The sequence below is a fragment of the Brugia malayi genome (genome assembly GCF_000002995.4).
Source record: "Brugia malayi strain FR3 genome assembly, contig: Bm_v4_Chr2_contig_001, whole genome shotgun sequence".
NCBI lineage: Eukaryota > Metazoa > Nematoda > Chromadorea > Rhabditida > Onchocercidae > Brugia > Brugia malayi.
The window spans coordinates 7502614-7521957 of NW_025062476.1; the positions used below are offsets into that span (position 1 = coordinate 7502614).

Here is a 19344-nt window from a genome sequence, read left to right on the forward strand (position 1 = left end):
TTTTCTAAAAAATCAAAACAAATAGTGATGAAGCAAAGTGTTTATTTTGTTCGTTTTTTTCTATGATACCAAAAAGATATCATAGAAAGAAGTATTAAAATTGATCAAGCAACAAATATTAAAATTGATCAAGCAACAAAAATAGAAATGACTTGCCAAAAATAGGAACGGAAAATAAACAAACATATTGGACTGATCCAAATTCATAACAATAGATGCATATAATAGTAATTATAAAACAAAAAAAAAAAAAACGAAAGAATCATACCTGCAGTGTGTAAGCTTAAGATTATAACATCTAAAGACAATTCAGGTTGATCATTGATAATTAAAAGTGGATAAAAGAAGGAAGTTGAAATACATCCAAATGCACCACCAATGAAAAAAGACTGAATGTAAATGATCAGATCATTAGCACGAGGAAAAGCTATCTCGAGGCATCCAATATAACAAGCAAAATTCAATATCAAAAGTAGTTATAACTATAAAAATAAAACATCAAAATTGGTGTAATACAGGGTTATAAATTGACCGCTACCAAAAAGCAACCTACAAAAGCTGGAAAAGTCAAAAGAGTAATCATCGATAAAACGGATTTATCTTAGATCAAAATAATATAATATACATTAGTAGATAATAGATATTAATAGTTAACAATATTAATAATAATTTTCTTAAAAGTCATTCCACAAAAAAATATTCATAGTAATTAACCAAAATAAACGAAAACAAATTATAAGCAATAAAACTAGAGATAAACAAATAATAGCTTTATTGCCATAGATAAAATAAAGAATAAAAAGAAACCAAATAATGAAAACAAATTGCCCTTATAAAAGGGACAGATCTTACATTTCAATTAATTTACAAAAACCAAATATCTTTATAAAAAATAAATCTCAGCCAATTTAACATCAAATATTCGCGGTAAGAAATATAATTTAAAATACCAAAATTAGGAAGCTCGTAAAACAAAAAAGTCAAGCAAATAATATAAATAATATAAAATTAAGACAGAAATATATTATTATTTAACGAGAGGAATTAAACGTTTTCAAGGATAAGTTAAATTTATTAAAACAATTTACCGTAATCTTCAAGCAAAATATAATTTAAAATTATCAGTGATTGCTTTTTATTCTAAAATTTCATCATCTGAGATATATGTTGCATCTATAATATCAAAAATATATAACAATAATATATATTCATTGCTTAATTCAAAGATAAGCAAAGTTATACTTTTGTGTCAACAATGTAACATTTTTATATGTTTGCTTGTAGATTTTATAAACATTTGATTTTTATCTAAAAAAAAAAATTGATTTATACTCAGATAGCAATGGAAAAATTTACAGAAAAGAATATCGATAGACTAAAATGTTCTTTCAAATGCAAAAATATCTTTACAGATTTCTTCATCATCAAAGCTTCGATAATTCAAATTCCATATCAAAATTTAACATCAAATATTCGCGGTAAAAAGAATTTTGAAATAAGGAGTGGCTTATTTGAAATAATAAGGAGTGGCTGTATTTACCACCGTTTGCAGCCACTCCTTATTATTTCAATCACCTACTGCTATTTGTAACTAATTCCTACCGTAACCACTTGCCAGTAAAACTTAAATATGTAAAAGACGAAAATATTGATGTGTAAGTTAGAGAATAATACTTTAATGACAAAAGTAAAAGAGTGATCATTGGCGATCACTTGGAATATTCTGGCTACTTTGATGTCATCAAACATTTCTGGAAAATTCCTTTGCTCTACCCTTCTTGTGAAATCATTCACAGGAGGTATTACTGACTGAGTAAGTTTTTGGCATGGATTTTGATGTTTTGCTCGTCGTAGTATTCTCTAACTTATATCAATCGACATTTTTCTCTTTTGCATCTTTAAGGTTTACTGGTTTTTTAAATACGCTTATAAGCCACTCATTTATGTAATAAACATATTTTCATTTAAAATTATGTAAATTATTATTAAAGAGATTATTATTAAACATTTGTTGGTTTTTTCTTTCTTTCTTCTTTATTATTTATACCTTTGTCCTATGTTCCATTAGTGGCAAAATCGTCTACGGGATCTGTTCCATTTGTTATATTTTTGTTTTTCGTTTCTTATAGTTTATTTTCTTATTTAATTTTCAGTATTATTTGTTTTCTTTTTTTCATTTCACCTTTTTCTTCTTTGTTTTTTGCAATAACAACTGGGAGTTTCATTTGCAACAGGTCTATTTCTACCTTTTTACAATAGCTTGACTTTTTCCTGATTTTCTGTTGAATTAGCTTTTTTTGTACAATACCACAGCTAATGTCTCTCTTCTTTAGCAACTTACCTTTTCTTTCTTTTTATCACTGATTTCATTTTCGCATATTTTTCTTGAAAAAATTCTATTTTCATGCCATTATATATATTTTTTCTTTTGTTATATATATCATTTTACGAAATCTTTTTATAACTCTTATAAAGTTAACTCAACTAATGCTTCTTGTTGATTAAATCTTAGTTGATTGAAGTTTTCCCTAAATATTACTTCCTTTCACTTTTTTGTTTCTTTCTTAAATTAATTTTAATTTTTTCTTTAAACTAATTCTCATAGCTCGCATTTTCAATAATTTCCATTTTTTCTTATTTGTGTATTACATTATTTTAATATCTTTTTTTTTCCGTGATTATTTTAATCTCATACCCGTCTTTTTGCTAACTGCACTAATTGCATTTTTTTCTGTCACTATTAATTAGTACATTGCATGCATTTTCGGAGAGACTACACGAACAGCAACGAAATATACTTAGCAAGGCTACAAGGTATCATACTATTTTCTAATATCAGGAATCTGGAAGCATAGGATACCAAAATTAAACTGCACATGTACACTCTAAAAAATGTCAGCAAATATAAAATTGGTAAAGTTGACTTGGTAAAAAATTGATAGCAACTGGTTGCACTTGCCGCAGTGACCACATGAAACCACCTCTTACTGCAACCACCTGCTACTGTAGGCACCTGTTGCTGCAACCACCTGTTACTGTAACCATTTAAGTAATTATTTGCCCAATTGGAACAGTTAGATTAAGAAATTTGTTCAAAGTATAATTAAAACGATATTATGTAAAAGTAATACATTAAAGATGAATTTGCATGAAATGACTTGGGTTGTAGCAAATCCAATCAATAAATTTTAATTATAATTAAAGACTGTTTGTAGGGTTATATCTTTTCAGAATCAATGAAAATTTATTTTCGTCTTTTACATATTTAAGTTTTACTGGCAAGTGGTTACGGTAGGAATTAGTTACAAATAGCAGTAGGTGATTGAAATAATAAGGAGTGGCTGCAAACGGTGGTAAATACAGCCACTCCTTATTATTTCAAATAAGCCACTCCTTATTTCAAAATTCTTTTTACCGCGAATATTTGATGTTAAATTTTGATATGGAATTTGAATTATCGAAGCTTTGATGATGAAGAAATCTGTAAAGATATTTTTGCATTTGAAAGAACATTTTAGTCTATCGATATTCTTTTCTGTAAATTTTTCCATTGCTATCTGAGTATAAATCAATTTTTTTTTTTAGATAAAAATCAAATGTTTATAAAATCTACAAGCAAACATATAAAAATGTTACATTGTTGACACAAAAGTATAACTTTGCTTATCTTTGAATTAAGCAATGAATATATATTATTGTTATATATTTTTGATATTATAGATGCAACATATATCTCAGATGATGAAATTTTAGAATAAAAAGCAATCACTGATAATTTTAAATTATATTTTGCTTGAAGATTACGGTAAATTGTTTTAATAAATTTAACTTATCCTTGAAAACGTTTAATTCCTCTCGTTAAATAATAATATATTTCTGTCTTAATTTTATATTATTTATATTATTTGCTTGACTTTTTTGTTTTACGAGCTTCCTAATTTTGGTATTTTAAATTATATTTCTTACCGCGAATATTTGATGTTAAATTGGCTGAGATTTATTTTTTATAAAGATATTTGGTTTTTGTAAATTAATTGAAATGTAAGATCTGTCCCTTTTATAAGGGCAATTTGTTTTCATTATTTGGTTTCTTTTTATTCTTTATTTTATCTATGGCAATAAAGCTATTATTTGTTTATCTCTAGTTTTATTGCTTATAATTTGTTTTCGTTTATTTTGGTTAATTACTATGAATATTTTTTTGTGGAATGACTTTTAAGAAAATTATTATTAATATTGTTAACTATTAATATCTATTATCTACTAATGTATATTATATTATTTTGATCTAAGATAAATCCGTTTTATCGATGATTACTCTTTTGACTTTTCCAGCTTTTGTAGGTTGCTTTTTGGTAGCGGTCAATTTATAACCCTGTATTACACCAATTTTGATGTTTTATTTTTATAGTTATAACTACTTTTGATATTGAATTTTGCTTGTTATATTGGATGCCTCGAGATAGCTTTTCCTCGTGCTAATGATCTGATCATTTACATTCAGTCTTTTTTCATTGGTGGTGCATTTGGATGTATTTCAACTTCCTTCTTTTATCCACTTTTAATTATCAATGATCAACCTGAATTGTCTTTAGATGTTATAATCTTAAGCTTACACACTGCAGGTATGATTCTTTCGTTTTTTTTTTTTTTGTTTTATAATTACTATTATATGCATCTATTGTTATGAATTTGGATCAGTCCAATATGTTTGTTTATTTTCCGTTCCTATTTTTGGCAAGTCATTTCTATTTTTGTTGCTTGATCAATTTTAATATTTGTTGCTTGATCAATTTTAATACTTCTTTCTATGATATCTTTTTGGTATCATAGAAAAAAACGAACAAAATAAACACTTTGCTTCATCACTATTTGTTTTGATTTTTTAGAAAACTATGTCATTCGGAAATGTATGTTATTCATTTGCATGTTTGCAGTGTTATTAATGAAGTTTTGTTTTTAATAGATAAGAATTGTTTATTTAGCTATGATTTTTGCTTTTAGTTGAATTGCAGCAATTTGAGGTCATCATGTATATTTGGTGAGCTTGTATGATTGTATGATGTTGATATTTGTTAATTTATTGCTGCAACTATAATTATTATTATTGCTACAATTATAATTATTCTTAGGATTGCTAAGATGTTTGATTAACTAGGCATTTTTTTTTTTTTTTACTCTTATCAGAAAGTTCAGTCTTTGTTGTATTGAATTTATAGTTTTATTTTTCTTTTTGCTGTAGACAGTTTGAATGGAATTACTTTGTCTGTAAAAAATTTAGTTTCGAATTATTATTATTATATTTTATGCTCTCTATCTGTCTCACTATTCTGATTTATTTTCATTATACTTTAAGTCATAATATCGTTTATCGTACTTTTACGGATTTTATTTATAACTGCTGCACATTTATTTAGCCATCCATAAAACAAGTATATTAATGACTTAAATACTTTCGATACGAACTTGAACAGGTTAACAATCCGTTAAATGACGTACCAATTATCGCCACAATGGCAAAGCTATAACGTAGTGAACAAAGACTATTGTTTTAAGTGATTTTAATCTAATTTGTAACCTTAGCATCCATAAAATCCCTCCCAATTTTCTCCCTTACAAAGCCACTCATTATAGTTTTTTGTTTGGTATGGCTCGGTTGCGAGGTGTCTAGCTTGCTTTATATCTTTAAATGTTTTATAATTAAGTTACATTTGTGTGTTATGTATCAATTCATTATTGTAATGTTGTATAATTTTAATGCTAATCTTTTATTATTTTATTTAGTAAGATACTTGAAGGTAGGGCAGAACATTAAGATTAAAATATCCCAAATCCCTTCATAAAAGAAACTTCCTTTGTCATTTTAGATATCGAATTATCGCAAAGTTCATTCCTTCTGTGACACTGATGACTACCTGCTGATGTGATGTGTTCCATTATCTTTCATATTTTTAATATTTAATAAAAGTAGCAACAAGCATCAATTTGGCTGCTAAAAGGAGTTAAAATAGAAAGGTAGAATTGAAAGTTTGCATCACAGCTTGTTTTGCTTGCTTTATAAGCATTTACGAGCATTGCCAACTTTCTTGAGGCGCACAATACGAATATTCCAACTTGCCACTGTTCTTTCTTTCGATAACGCATGAATGCAATTTATCATCACAGAAGCAACCTTTGTCTCTAAATAATATACACTTTTCAGTATGTTCGCATTTACTGACTCGCAAACAACGGTAATTCTAAACGAATTTTCCATAGAAAATGCTCTTACGTCCACGACTGATTCTCGTCCAATCTGCACCAAGCTTGCGGTTCACGCTGGTCGTAGCACGCTTCGTGAGAAGTGCATTCTTTCTTTCTGCAAATATTTCAGATTGGTGAAACAAAATTCAACCTCTGTCTTTCTCATTACTTTTAAACTTTACTTACAGCACACAATTTACAAGTGTAGCAATATGTGACAAAGGAATTCATTTGGAAGTGATTTGGAAAAATATTATTCTAAAACATTTTATCCAATAAAGAAAGCCTTTTCAAGGAAATAATATGGAAATGTTGAGTGAGGATATTAACAGACAGAGAAGATTTTCAGAAGATTTAAATTATTAAAAGTGCTCGATTTTTATACTCACTTGCCATCAGTTTCAACAAATTCCCCCTTGGTGACATACTCATCTCCTCCTTCACTACCATCTCCTCCCTCATCAGCACCTGAGGATTCCTGAGAAAAAACAAATGATTACTTGTTAATGAGTATATTAAAAAGAGTGCAAAAAATAGTAATTTAGTACTAAAAATTAATTTGTGAAAAAGGAATGAATTAGAATTTCAGTCAATTTGCACTGCGATAAGTCAACATTTTCATTTCTTGTTCATTTGTGAACTATTTTCTCAGAAGAATACAAGTAGATAAATATATTTAACCGTTCGTTAAATTATCTCTCACTTATCAGCTTAGTTCTTCACTTTTCGTATGCAATTACCAACTGATTTTACAATTAATTTCATCTCTGAATTGTTTTATAAATTTTGGAAAGTAAGCTTGTAAAATTTACGTCGTCGAATTCGTCATCTGATTGTGACATACATGGCAGTGTCACAGTAAGAATAATTAAGCCAAATGCTATTAGCAATTTGTTCATTTTTTCCTTCTGGAAAACAACCAAACATTAATCCCATTAAACAGTAAATTAGTGTAAGTCAAAAAAAGAATTATTTCTTTTTCTATCACTCAAATTGTCTATTCATTAATTTCGCAAACTGAGTTAAATTCACAGTTGCATATTTAATCTCTACAAATTTGTTTCTAAGATTATTCTCTATCTATCCAAAAGTCACATTTTTTAAATTTGAGCAAAACATTCCCAAATCCATATGCTATGCACGAGAAGTAACAGGATGAAGCGATTAGAATTCAGAAGATGAAAGGATCAGAAAGTGATCACAGTTCATACAGAAAAGACTGATCTCTTTTATATATACGAGAAATAAGTGTACAATTAAACAGATGCGCCTTCTTTGTTTGTGTTCTTTGGAAAACCGAACTATTTCGATTTTAATTTCATTTATAGAAGTGCATCAAAACACTGACCTTCTTCATACTTTAGCTGCTTACCAAATTGACTTCTGACTTGGATGACAGCTGAATCACTCACTTATTTCATTTCATTCAGACATCAGAAAATTAGCATAGCTGCTGCTTCTAGTAAATGACGGCTATTAGATCATTTTGTAAATGCCTTATTATTTTATTATTTATTTTTTTTTTTTCAATATTTTTTGCTTCAAAATAATATTTTACGTAAATTGTAAAAATTTCTCATTTGGAAATCTGTTCACTTCACAATATCGACTTTTTCATGCTTCTTCTGCTTTTCGTACAGTATGTCGCTGGTACCAATCACAAATTCTATTCGATCATCAAAATGAGATACTTTCCGGATAATACCTTAGATCAAAATTATCTATTCTTCCGTAAATTACTAAATGCTTTGTTGTCTTCTTCAGCTGTTCTTCCGTAAATTACTAAAAATGCTACTGTATATTCGTTTTGTTTGGACTTTAAATTATTAACATTGCTGTGGGAATAAGCATTTTATATTTTGAAATATTTCATTTTTCATTTCACTGAAATAAAAACAAATTTAATAATTTCATTCATTCGTTTTGTTTATCCTTCTCTCTGTCTGCTTGTCATCATCCGTTGGCTTTCCGTTAGTTCCTTTATGTTTAGCCGTACCTTTTCGACGAATTTGGGTTATTTCTTTTTCCGATTGTTTAGTATACGATTGTTTCCGTTCCATCATTCAACTATATCATTTTCTACCACCATTTCTACCATTTGCCTACTACTTGCCACCACCTATTACACCGTTACTGTTTGTAGCCACTTCCTATCACTTATCTGAAAAAACCGAATTATCTTATTTGAACATTCCTTAGACAAATAAATGCTCCAATGCTACTTTTATCCAATATTCATTTTCCATGCAGATAAGTTTATTTGCATTGTTTGTGAACAAAGAATATTGTTGGTATTTGCCTTCAATTTAATAAATCACAATTATCAGCTCCTTATTTAGTTTACCTCCTTTATTGTTTGTCAGTTTCTTACTTACTGTAAATTGTATTCGAATTTGACAACGTCAACAGTTTTTCGTTTGGCTGTCCTTCTCTGCAATATTGTAAACCATATGTTTTGCTATGATTAAATGTTTAATGTAAAAGGAGTTATACCTTTTATTGAAGTTAGAAAATCTGACATTTACTTCCTCCTACTACTATTACTGCTAATATTCCTTTCCATTTGCTGCCACTTGCTACCATTTGTGGAGAATCTACACTGATTTCAGAAGTTTTAGCACAATCGATTCTCGAGAAGAGTTAATGGTCAGTTTCTGATCTGAGAGTAATTCGTTGATAGTGAAATTACATAGGAATATTATAATATCTTTACTAACAAATTTAATAGTTTAATAAACAGAGGAAGTAGAATCAGCTTTTCGGAGAATGATCAATGGCCATTTTTACATAACAATAGTTTACAGTATTTTCATATGTCTTATCAGACATAAAGATAGATATGTAAACAGAAAACTAAGTTAAAGGATCCCTATGCGATTGACTAAAAGACAGGAATGTCGGATTCCAGTATTTTAATCTTGGACCTAACTAAAAGAAAACAAAGATAGGAACATAGATAGATTCAAGGTCAAACAAGGAAAACAAAGAAAGAAGGTAAAAATTTGGCTGAGAAATGAGAAATTGGTTGAATGATTAATCGTAATACATTTGAACGGTTAATTTTACATGAATTCAATTTATTAATCTGTTAAGATACAGTAAAGCAAAATATCAACCATTTGAAAGTTTCTTTTATGGAATTTCTTGATTACAAAAAAAAAAAAAAGAGAAAAGTGTCTTTAAAGACATATTGTAAGAACATAAAATTAAATGAACTAAACACTTTCAGAAGATCAAATTTGGCTATGTGCGCATAATCCACAGATTTCTGAGATATTGTTAATATCAAACTTGGCCATCTTCAAATGAGCCTATAGATATGAAATTGTTTCTAGGAGAAACTGTTAGTTTTTGTTACAAACTGAATACTTTCGATGTTCTGACAACTGTAGACGCATCAAACAAATTAATCTGTGCTTTTATATTTTGAGAATCCGGATGAAACACTGTATCTAAGTTATCGAATTCCGGATGAAAGACTGGATAAGTAACCGATTTACGGATGAAGGATTGGATAAGTTACCGAATTACGGATGAAAGACTGGATAAGTAACCGATTTACGGATGAAGGATTGGATAAGTTACCGAATTACGGCAATTGCATCAAAAAATCATCCCTTTTAATTAGAGAAATGACAAAATTATGGATGGAACGTTAGGTGAATTGAGGGGGCGCCAATGGTGTAGCGGTATCATTGCACCCTCCCATGGTGCAGACCCGGGTTCGACTCCCGGTTGGCGCAGATGGTTTGCATCTTCCTTGGATCGTTTCCTCATTTAATTGCGGTATTTCGATATTTGCATGCGGTTTTATATACTAATTAGAATAGTGTTGTAATAATTGCTTCAATGCTCTCTTTCATATGATTCCTCCTTTTCTTCCTTTTTTTTTTTTGTTCATTAATAGTATTAGAAAGGTAATAAACATATTACTAAAAAAGAAAAAGTGTGCTTCATGTCTCTGATCATATATCGTATCATTCAAAGCAAAAGATGTGTTCTATTGATCATATGTTATCATATCATACCACACTATTCATTCATTTCATTTCAGTCACAGTAACAATTAAAATGTTTAAAACTAATTATGTCAAATTTTCAAAAGATATTTTTGAAAGAATGAGCTTCCTAAATAAAAGTTTCCAAATTGATGTCAAATACTTTATCAAATGCTTTATCTGCTAAAATGTTTCATATATCGAAAATATTCAGCCATTGCTTCAAATGCTCGAACTATTACCTTCTGCTTATCATTTAAATGATTTTTCATTGATTCTTTAGCAAAGCTAATTATTATATGATTACAAATTCAATCATTCATCATTCATACTAATCTAAAAAAATTTTTCGTATGGTTAGTAATATAATAAAATAAGGATTCACTTCATATAATTAAATTATCAATTTTTATTATTAAGATAATGATAAGGATAAATGAAAAGAAAGCAATATAATGATGTTAATATATATTTGTTTAGCGTAAAATATGGATTAAATTTGAAATTAAATATGAAAAAAAGTTTAAATCAAATGTTATCATTATCGTATTGCAAATTCATTTGGCACTCTTAAGTACTTTAGAGTGTATATTCCAGGAGCATACATTCTATAATTTAAAAAAATGACTTACTTAAATAATGTTATTTTAAAGGTTTTTTAAAAGTTGGACCCAATTGAATTTAACAAAAGTAATTAAACCATCAATTCTATCAGTTCTATTAAGATATGATGAGAATGATGATATGATTTTTATTTTTAATTTTATTTTATTTATGATGAGGTTTTACTTTAGCTATAGTTGAAAAAAATTTTTTTTCGTTTTCTTTTTTTTTAAAATTTATCAGTCATAACGAAGCTATGTTCCTAATTTTAAGCAAAATGATAAAAATTTTGAGATATGTTTCACTCGTTCGAATTGTATAAATATGCAGTTTCTAAAATAAAAATGAATATTTAAAACATTAATAATTTAGTAGATAAGTAAGATTATTTAGGATAATTCTAAATGAATAAATACTATAAATTTAAATGATTTAAGTTCAGTATTTGAATATTTCATTTTAAAATGTTCAAACTTTTCGTTCACAAGAAAGAATTGAAAAATTACAGAATTTTCATATTTAATTATAATTACCCACTTTCCTTTTATTCAACTTTCTCATGCATACTATTTAACAAATAATCATTTTTTTTTAAATATAATTAAATCTAGCAATTCAATTATTTTTTAATAATTTTAATCATAGTTATTTTATAGATAAAAAAACAAAACGCAAACAAAGTCATAAATGGCAGCATACAGTAAATAATTTAATTTAAATATCAACTTTGCTTATCAACTTAAATATCAACTCTTATTTAAAAGAAAAAAAAAAGAAACGAAACATTCTTGTTTATAATTATATTTAATTAGTTTTTTCGTTTTTGTCGATCAAATGCTTGAACGGAATATGAAATGCAGTAATAATTCCAATAAAAATAACAAATACAATATTTTTTTAAAGTAATGTTGGTTTGTCATATAATTTATATGCAAAAATTTTGCAATCAAACAAATACTTACAAAAAAACAAAAAAAAAAATGATTAATTAAAATTTATAATTGATATTTTAAACAATATAGTATTAAAGTTTGATTAATATGCAGAAAAATTATTAATGTTTAAAGAATTGAAAAATTATAAATTGAAACGAGCTTATTAAGCCGAAACAAAATTATAATCGAGTTAAAAAGTTTTTGAAGAAAACAGCAAAGTTACTCAAGGAAGAAATGATATTTTATGAAAAGTATTCATAAAAAATTTCTGTTAAGTTAATCTATTTTGCTGGATTATTAAAAGAAACAAAACTAAGTTTTTCTGAACTTTAAATTATTTGTTTTTCACATTATATATATTATAATTTAAATACTATAAATGTATTATAAAGGATGTAGATATTTTAATTTAATCACTATTTTAAACATTCATATTTAAATTTCAATAAAGATTAAAATTTTTTTGATTTAAATGTCATAAATATATTAATACTGAAATAGGAAGAAAAAAAATGAGTGAAAAATGTTAGTAATTTGATTAGTACAATTGTCGTTGTCATAACAGCAAATAAACAATGCAAGGCAATATATCATTTTCATCTTTTTTCTTAATCATCTATTCTTTTTTTAATTTGTGTTTTATTATAATTTATTTATGCTTTATTATAATTTTATACTTTCTTTTTATTTCCCTAAATTAAACTGCTAATTTATTAAAAAATTGCAATAAAAAAAAAGATATATCAACTTTATTAGAATACATTTAAAATCAAGCCGAATATTCGTGTGTAAATGGCTATTATTATTATTATTTGCCACATTTCAAAAAAATTAATTATTTCAAGTACTGTTTATTTTAACACGAATTTTAAATTAAAAATTTAATATAAAAAATAAGAATTTTATAGTCAATTTATTTATTAAATGCGTAATTTAGCTTGCAAACAACAATTGTTAAAAGATAAAAAAATTGATGAAAAATTGTTGGAATAAAAGAAGAATTCTTTTAGAAGAAGAAAATGAAATTCTATGACAGTTTTTAATGTTACAAAAAAATAAAGAAAGAAATTATTCCTCTTTTTTCTTTTTTTGCTTACAATTTAAGCTGAAATAATTACCGGATTAAATTAATGAATTAGAATTAATGAGTTGGAGTGAATTATTTGAACTGAAATAAAGTGAAATAAGTGAATAATGAAAGAAATGAGTTAAATAATTGTAATGATAATGTCAAACAAAATGTTTGCAAATTGATTGCTTCATCAATTGTTTATAGATTAGAACTATTAGCACGTTGTTTATGCTTAAATTTTGATTAATATTATTAATAGAATGGCAGCAAAGTACCATTGTTATTTTGTAAAATTATTGGGATTGGAAAATATTTTTTATATTTAATTTTTATTAAATTAAATTAAATATCATTATATATTTTCTATTCCCTTATTTTGAAGTGACATTAAAACAAATATGTAAAGTTTTAAAATTAAAAAACATTTCTGTATTTAATTCTCATTAGATTAAATTACTTTTTTTCTGTATGGTTTGAATTTGCGAACTGTCTTACTCTATGAGTTTCATTGCTTCATATTATGGCCGCGTTAATTGTAATATGTTTTTGGATTTAATTTGAAGGAAAAGGTGGAAATTTTAGAGTTGTTGGTTAGGAGGTTGTTCTCTCTGTTGACCTATCGCGGCTTGACTTTTGACCTTGGCTGATGTTTTATTGAACTTCCTGAAGAGAAGAATGTAGAAGTAAAATGAATGAATGAAATGCTATAGCAATAGATGGTCCGGTTCAGAGATAGCAGAGTGTTGACGGTATATTTAATATAAAAAAGAATAAATTGCTAGTTCAGGTGTCTTCTATCAAATCAGTCAAAGTCAGATAAAATATTTTATATTTCGGGTTTGATTATTTTGTAAATTTAAGCAATTATATTTTGTTTTCTATTTAAAAAGAAGAATGATAATTTTGAAAATTTTTTGCTGCTTATTTGTGTGCATTGATATAATCATTTGAATGCTTTGTCATTGTTATCTCCTATTTATTGATAAGAACAGCAAATGAAGCATTGTTTTAATTTTAATAACCATTTAGCTGCTATGAATAGTGAGCAGTTGCAAGATTGGCTCACTGATTTAAACGAACGATGGAAAAATAGTATAGAAAAGCGAGCACTGAAAGATGTGGAATATGAACGAATACAGTTAACTCGTGAAACCTGCAAAACTCAGTATTTAATCAACTATCTCAGTTGTAATTACACTGATGTTGACTTGGTTCAACCAGTTGTAGCACAACTTCTGGCATGTTATTATCGTGGAGGTTTTTTTACTATATGTTTTTGAACTAATATGACTTAAATATGTTTGATCAGTTTGTTGATTATATTTCTTTTTTTTTTTTTTTTTTTTATGAAGAAATAAATAAAAATATAAAAAATAGTACTTGCTAGGCATCATTTTAAGTTTCCCTACTGCGGAATAATTACTAAGAAAATATTTACGTTATAAAATATTTACGATTGTGATTTGACATTCTTAGTAGTATCGGTAGATGTAAATAGTCAAATATCAATTATTTTTTATATCCTTTTTTATCATGCAATTGTAAATTTTCATTATCAGCATACTAAACAACTGCTTCACTAAACTAAAGAGATGCATTTGCATAAAGCATGTAAGTGTGATATAATTTTAAACATTACCGTTTTTTACATAAAATACCTTTCATTTTTTGTAGACAGTGAAATAATTCATGAAGGAAAAGGTAATATTTCAGATTTTCTCGGATAACCTTCTTCAGGTATATTACGTTATTTCGTATTGCAATGCATTCCATCATTAATTCATATCTATCTTTTGGCACTAGCTAAGCGTCAAAAGAAATCAGTTTCCATATTTGAAACGTTCTTTCTCGCTATGTTTAATGAAGAAATACTTGCTGGTGGTATTCTATCTGAATCAGTAACAAAAAAAGTAGAGGAAGTAAGTATTTTTGTGAACTAAAGTCAAATTTATTGCTTCTTTGGTGTTTGCTTTCTACATTTGAAGTTCTATTGTGTTAAAACATTTGATTATATACCTTTATTTCGATGTGACTAGGAAAGTTTTATTGACGTTGGTCAATATTTGAGGGAAAAAACTTTTGAGGATCTGCATGCTACCAACAAGCCTAATTTAACTATTCACTTTGAACTAGGGTGATTAGCTCAGTTTAACGAATCACTTTGGATTGGATTTAATAGTTAAGTTTGGTGTACATTAATTTCTATCATTTTCTTAATAATTTTGCTATATGGGTGAACTGTAACTTAACTATATTACTGCAAAAATGTAACTTGTGGTGAAGAAGACTTCCTAAATCTTCTTTGTTGTATTATTAAAGAGTTATATATTCAAATAAGGATATTCAAAACACTATAGATATTACGCATTAGATGAGTTAAAACAAAATGAAACAATGTTTTTCCTGATTACTATTTGTTAAACGAGTTCATAATGCCATTTAACATCAAAATTTTTCTCGAAGTGTGTCTCTAATAAGTTCATGCTTTAATATTTTTATTTTTTCTCTTCTCCTTAACATCTAATCCGTTTTTGATTCAATCTATATATTTTTAAGGTCCGAATACCATCCATACGTTTTCCGAGTGTATACCATGATCCAAAAAAGCTCAGCCTTGCTTCAGATATTGCCTTAAAATCCGGAGCACCTGCATTTGTACAAGCAACAGTTAGAATTTGCAATTCTATATATATCCTTCTTAAAATTTTGGAAACTTATGTTTTTTTTTTTCTTCTTTACATTATTTAATTTGCAGAAAACTGTACGGATTGGTCCTTACAAGTCGGTAGATAGGATTTTTCCGCAGAATAGACAAACAGTATTGACTCGTCTATTAAAATCCGTAAGTTTTTGTGGTCGTTACTTGTAAATGGTAATTTAAAATATAAGTGGTAGATTTTTGAATAGAAAGTAAATAACATCTTTACCTATTATACACCTCACAAATTATTTTCATTTTTTTTTTTTTTCAGGTGAACGGGTGTCTCTGTAGGTTATCGCGTGATGTGATATGTCAGGGTATATGTTTGAGCACTATAGCTCTTTGTCAAAGTGGATTTTCTTTTCGCGAGACTGCTTTAGTGTCACGAGTTTTTGGCAGCAGTTTTCATCATAAAGAATTTGATGACTTTTCAAAGTATGTTGGAATTGTTGATTGTACACTATTTTTACCTTTTTTTTTTTGTTTTATTCTAAGTTTCATTTAATACATTTCTAAGATTTTAGAATAAACCTGATCTTTAGTATATTTTTTGCTTGTTAGTACGTTGACAATATGCAGTTATAATTCCTCATATATACCTACGATTTCCACATCTTTCTATCGTCATTTTGATAGTAATAATACCTTGTTCATTCGGATACTTGCCATGGCTTTAACGTGAAAAGCAAAAATAATCTTGCATAATTGTTAGTTTGCAGTTGTGTTTGATAAATTTGAAAACTTCTATATTAATATCTATATGGTTGTAAATAGAGAATGGCTTCTTCTAATCTAAAAAAGTAAAAAAAGTGGTTGCAGAAAACCAAGATTACGAATCTCGTCTCAATATCTGTTAGAATCTTTGAATGGTTTATACTTTGCATTATTCAATGGTACGCCAGAATTAGCTGTTCAGGCTGTAGACGCTGTACATCAAAGAGCTTTGTATGAATTCTATGCAGATGTCATTTTGGTATGTTTCATTATTTCTTTAAATTCTACGCTGACTATGGTCAAACCGTTGAGTAACCGTATTTCTTTTACTCATTTTTTAATACCACTTGAATAAGTTTTATTTATTTTATTACAGGTAACGAATAGTATTAGTGAGACCCTGCTTGAAAGTAACTTTCATAAAAATGAAGAACTGACAGCCCAGTGGGTGCGTCCTGGAAAATTGGATAATCATAAACGAAATGAAGTCGTAACAAATGCTTCCTTGCGACTAAAGAAAATGCCCGAGGACATCTCACCTGTTATAGATGATAATATAAAAGGATTTAATTTCTCTGACAGTAAGTTAATTCTTCTAGTTATGTTTCGTTCGCTTCTAAGTTCTAAGTTATTGAATTGATTTCTGCTATTCTGCAGGTGATAACTTTTTTTATCTAGTCGTTTCTTTGGACCTTCATTGGATTATAAGTAATTCATGTCATCGGTGTTCTGTCACCATTCTTTTTACGTATCATGGATATCGTTTGCTTCTCTATGAGTTTTTTTTTATCATCCTCAATTAATCAGAATTTTTTCGAATCTCATCATCCCAGCGATATATTTCATGTGAGGAAGCAACACATTTCACTATAAACAGGACGTTTTGATTCTGTCATACATATTTGGATCTATTAATGTGAATTTATTGCTCTTCTATAAAGCTTGTTTTCGCATATTTTGCGACCAAATTATATATTTTGTCTGCTTTTTTTTTGAAGTTATGGCTTAATTATAATTACTGCAAATACAGGTGTTGAAAATTTCAAGAAGAAGATTGCCGTGAAAGTAGAACAGCGTAAATTAAAGCGCCAACTCGGACATTATAGAAGATCAGTGAGTGATTTTTTTTCCAGTAATATTTGTATCAATAAACTTTACACAACGATTAGTGTGCATCATTCCAATAAATTTATCCTGAAAACGCATGAAAGTCCTTGATTCCAGATAGATTGTTGAGGTGTCCTGGAACTTACATTAGTATCATATTTATGGGGGTAAAAAATACATAACACATGCATAGCAACTATTTCATTGTGAAGATAGTAAAGTTAAAAGAAGAACTGCTCTAGGAGAATAGTGATGGAAATGCAGGTGATATCGAATTGGGCCCAATCAATGAAGAATCAGTTACAAATGCAGCACCGAATTCTCCAATTTTTCCTGCTACTGATGAAGCTACATGCCAGGATTCGCCGCAGCATCATTCCATATCAAATGGTTTGGCAAATTCTGATAATGTATCGGTTTCGTTTCGTCAAGATCAGGTTAATGAAGCATCATCAAGACCAAAGAATGAATTAACCGACTTTTCGGTCCCGCCGGATGGTAATTTATCTGAAGTAGTCAAAACAGCATCTATAGAGGATGGTGTACACGACTTGACAAAATGGCATGGCAATATTCAACATATCGATAGTGCAACTGATGCTTTTGAAGACGCTTCATCATAAAGATTTTAAAGCGTGTACTAAATTCAGTTCATCAGCAAATTTAGGAGTTAGGAGTTTTGTATTTCCAAACTCAAATATTTTAGGATTTAGGATAACTTGTTTTGTTTAGGAATGGTTGCAGCAGTTTACGCAATTTCTTAATTTTTTACGTATTCAGTTTTTTGGTGTTACTGCACTCATACTATTCTCTATCTCTCCATATATATATATATATATATATATATATGTCTAGTAGTTATGATCAGATAGCTAGGTATCTTCAAGAATGATCTTTTTGAAAACTTTTCTACTAATCATACTTCCTATGTGATTAACTTAGCGCCTAAAATCGATAACAGCAACATAGTGCCCGTCACTCTTCCACCTTATATTATTTATACACCGTATATTAGTAGAGCTTTGAAGGTATCTCAAATCGTAGTAATTGATTTCTATATTAGAAAATAGTAAGATTATTAGTTGTCCAGTGATATTTTGTAGCCTCAGTAAGCTTGCACTTGGTGAATGTACATCTCGATTTGTTAGAAAAGATTCACATGTTTATCCACCCTACTTCTTTTGAATGCGATATGATAAACGGTTCAACCACTCAGTCAATATGCAATAGCATTCAGTATTTCTGTATCACTCGATTTTTCAGGTTTGATTTCTGAAAGTTGTATCATGCCTATTGTATGCGTAGGATTATTTCCCTTTGTAGATGCATTTTCCAATTTTCTTTTTTTGATCATTCACTTCAGTTTATTCCATAATAATTATTATAATCTTGTGGATTCACCTCGTTTAATTTCCTAATTTTTTTTTCATTAGTGAGGATTTTATACCATGTAAATTTTGTGAGGGAGACCTACTGGTCAATAATTTTGCTGTGTTATTTTATGTCGTTAGAATGTCGTCTCTAAATTTTGAAAGTATCAATTTCTATCGGTTTTACCTTGGTCTCCTCGAAATTCGCATAATGACTGTGTTTTTATATTATTTATTTATTGCGAATGATAAAGGGTATAACTTTAAAGTTTTAAGACCTTTCAAGTATTCATCGTTCGTTGCGCAAACAAAATAAATACAGATTTTCTAAAGAGCATTGCTGATATTGATGTTGAATCGAGAGTTTATAGATGTGTGGGAAGATCGCTAAAATAATTGTCCGAAAAATACGGTAATTCATTTTGTGACATTAATTTTCTCTTTTTTCAGCATTTGCTATATTGAAATGTTATTTAATGGAACCTCACTGATAGATGCAAATGAGCAGTATGCAATTTTTTTAGAATTTGAATACATGAATATTGAGATGAAAAGAATTCCAAAAAAAAAAAAACAATTTGATTATGGGATGATTTTAATT

At 27.9% G+C, this 19344-nt stretch overlaps 2 protein-coding genes across 3 annotated transcripts; one reads left to right on the plus strand and one right to left on the minus strand.

Moving 5' to 3' along the window:
- Nucleotides 1-6065: 6065 nt before the first annotated feature.
- Nucleotides 6066-7142, minus strand: Bma-alt-1.1 (unknown, identical; the record flags this gene model as incomplete). The annotated part of the gene is made up of 4 exons (XM_001897159.2): nt 6066-6180; nt 6272-6358; nt 6633-6721; nt 7056-7142. 4 exons carry the CDS (start codon nt 7140-7142, stop codon nt 6066-6068), a joined length of 378 nt encoding a protein of 125 aa, XP_001897194.1.
- Nucleotides 7143-13885: 6743 nt separating this feature from the next.
- Bm3021 lies at nt 13886-17996 on the plus strand (the record flags this gene model as incomplete). Of its 2 annotated transcripts, XM_001897158.1 has the most annotated exons (9): nt 13886-14108; nt 14589-14770; nt 15408-15518; nt 15607-15693; nt 15824-15987; nt 16372-16525; nt 16643-16847; nt 17297-17379; nt 17616-17996. In XM_001897158.1, 9 exons carry the CDS (start codon nt 13886-13888, stop codon nt 17994-17996), a joined length of 1590 nt encoding a protein of 529 aa, XP_001897193.1. The 2 variants fall into 2 exon arrangements, with proteins under 2 accessions (XP_001897193.1, XP_042934735.1); XM_043078801.1 differs by lacking the exon at nt 13886-14108 and having other exon boundaries at nt 14705-14770.
- Between the last annotated feature and the right edge of the window lie 1348 nt (nt 17997-19344).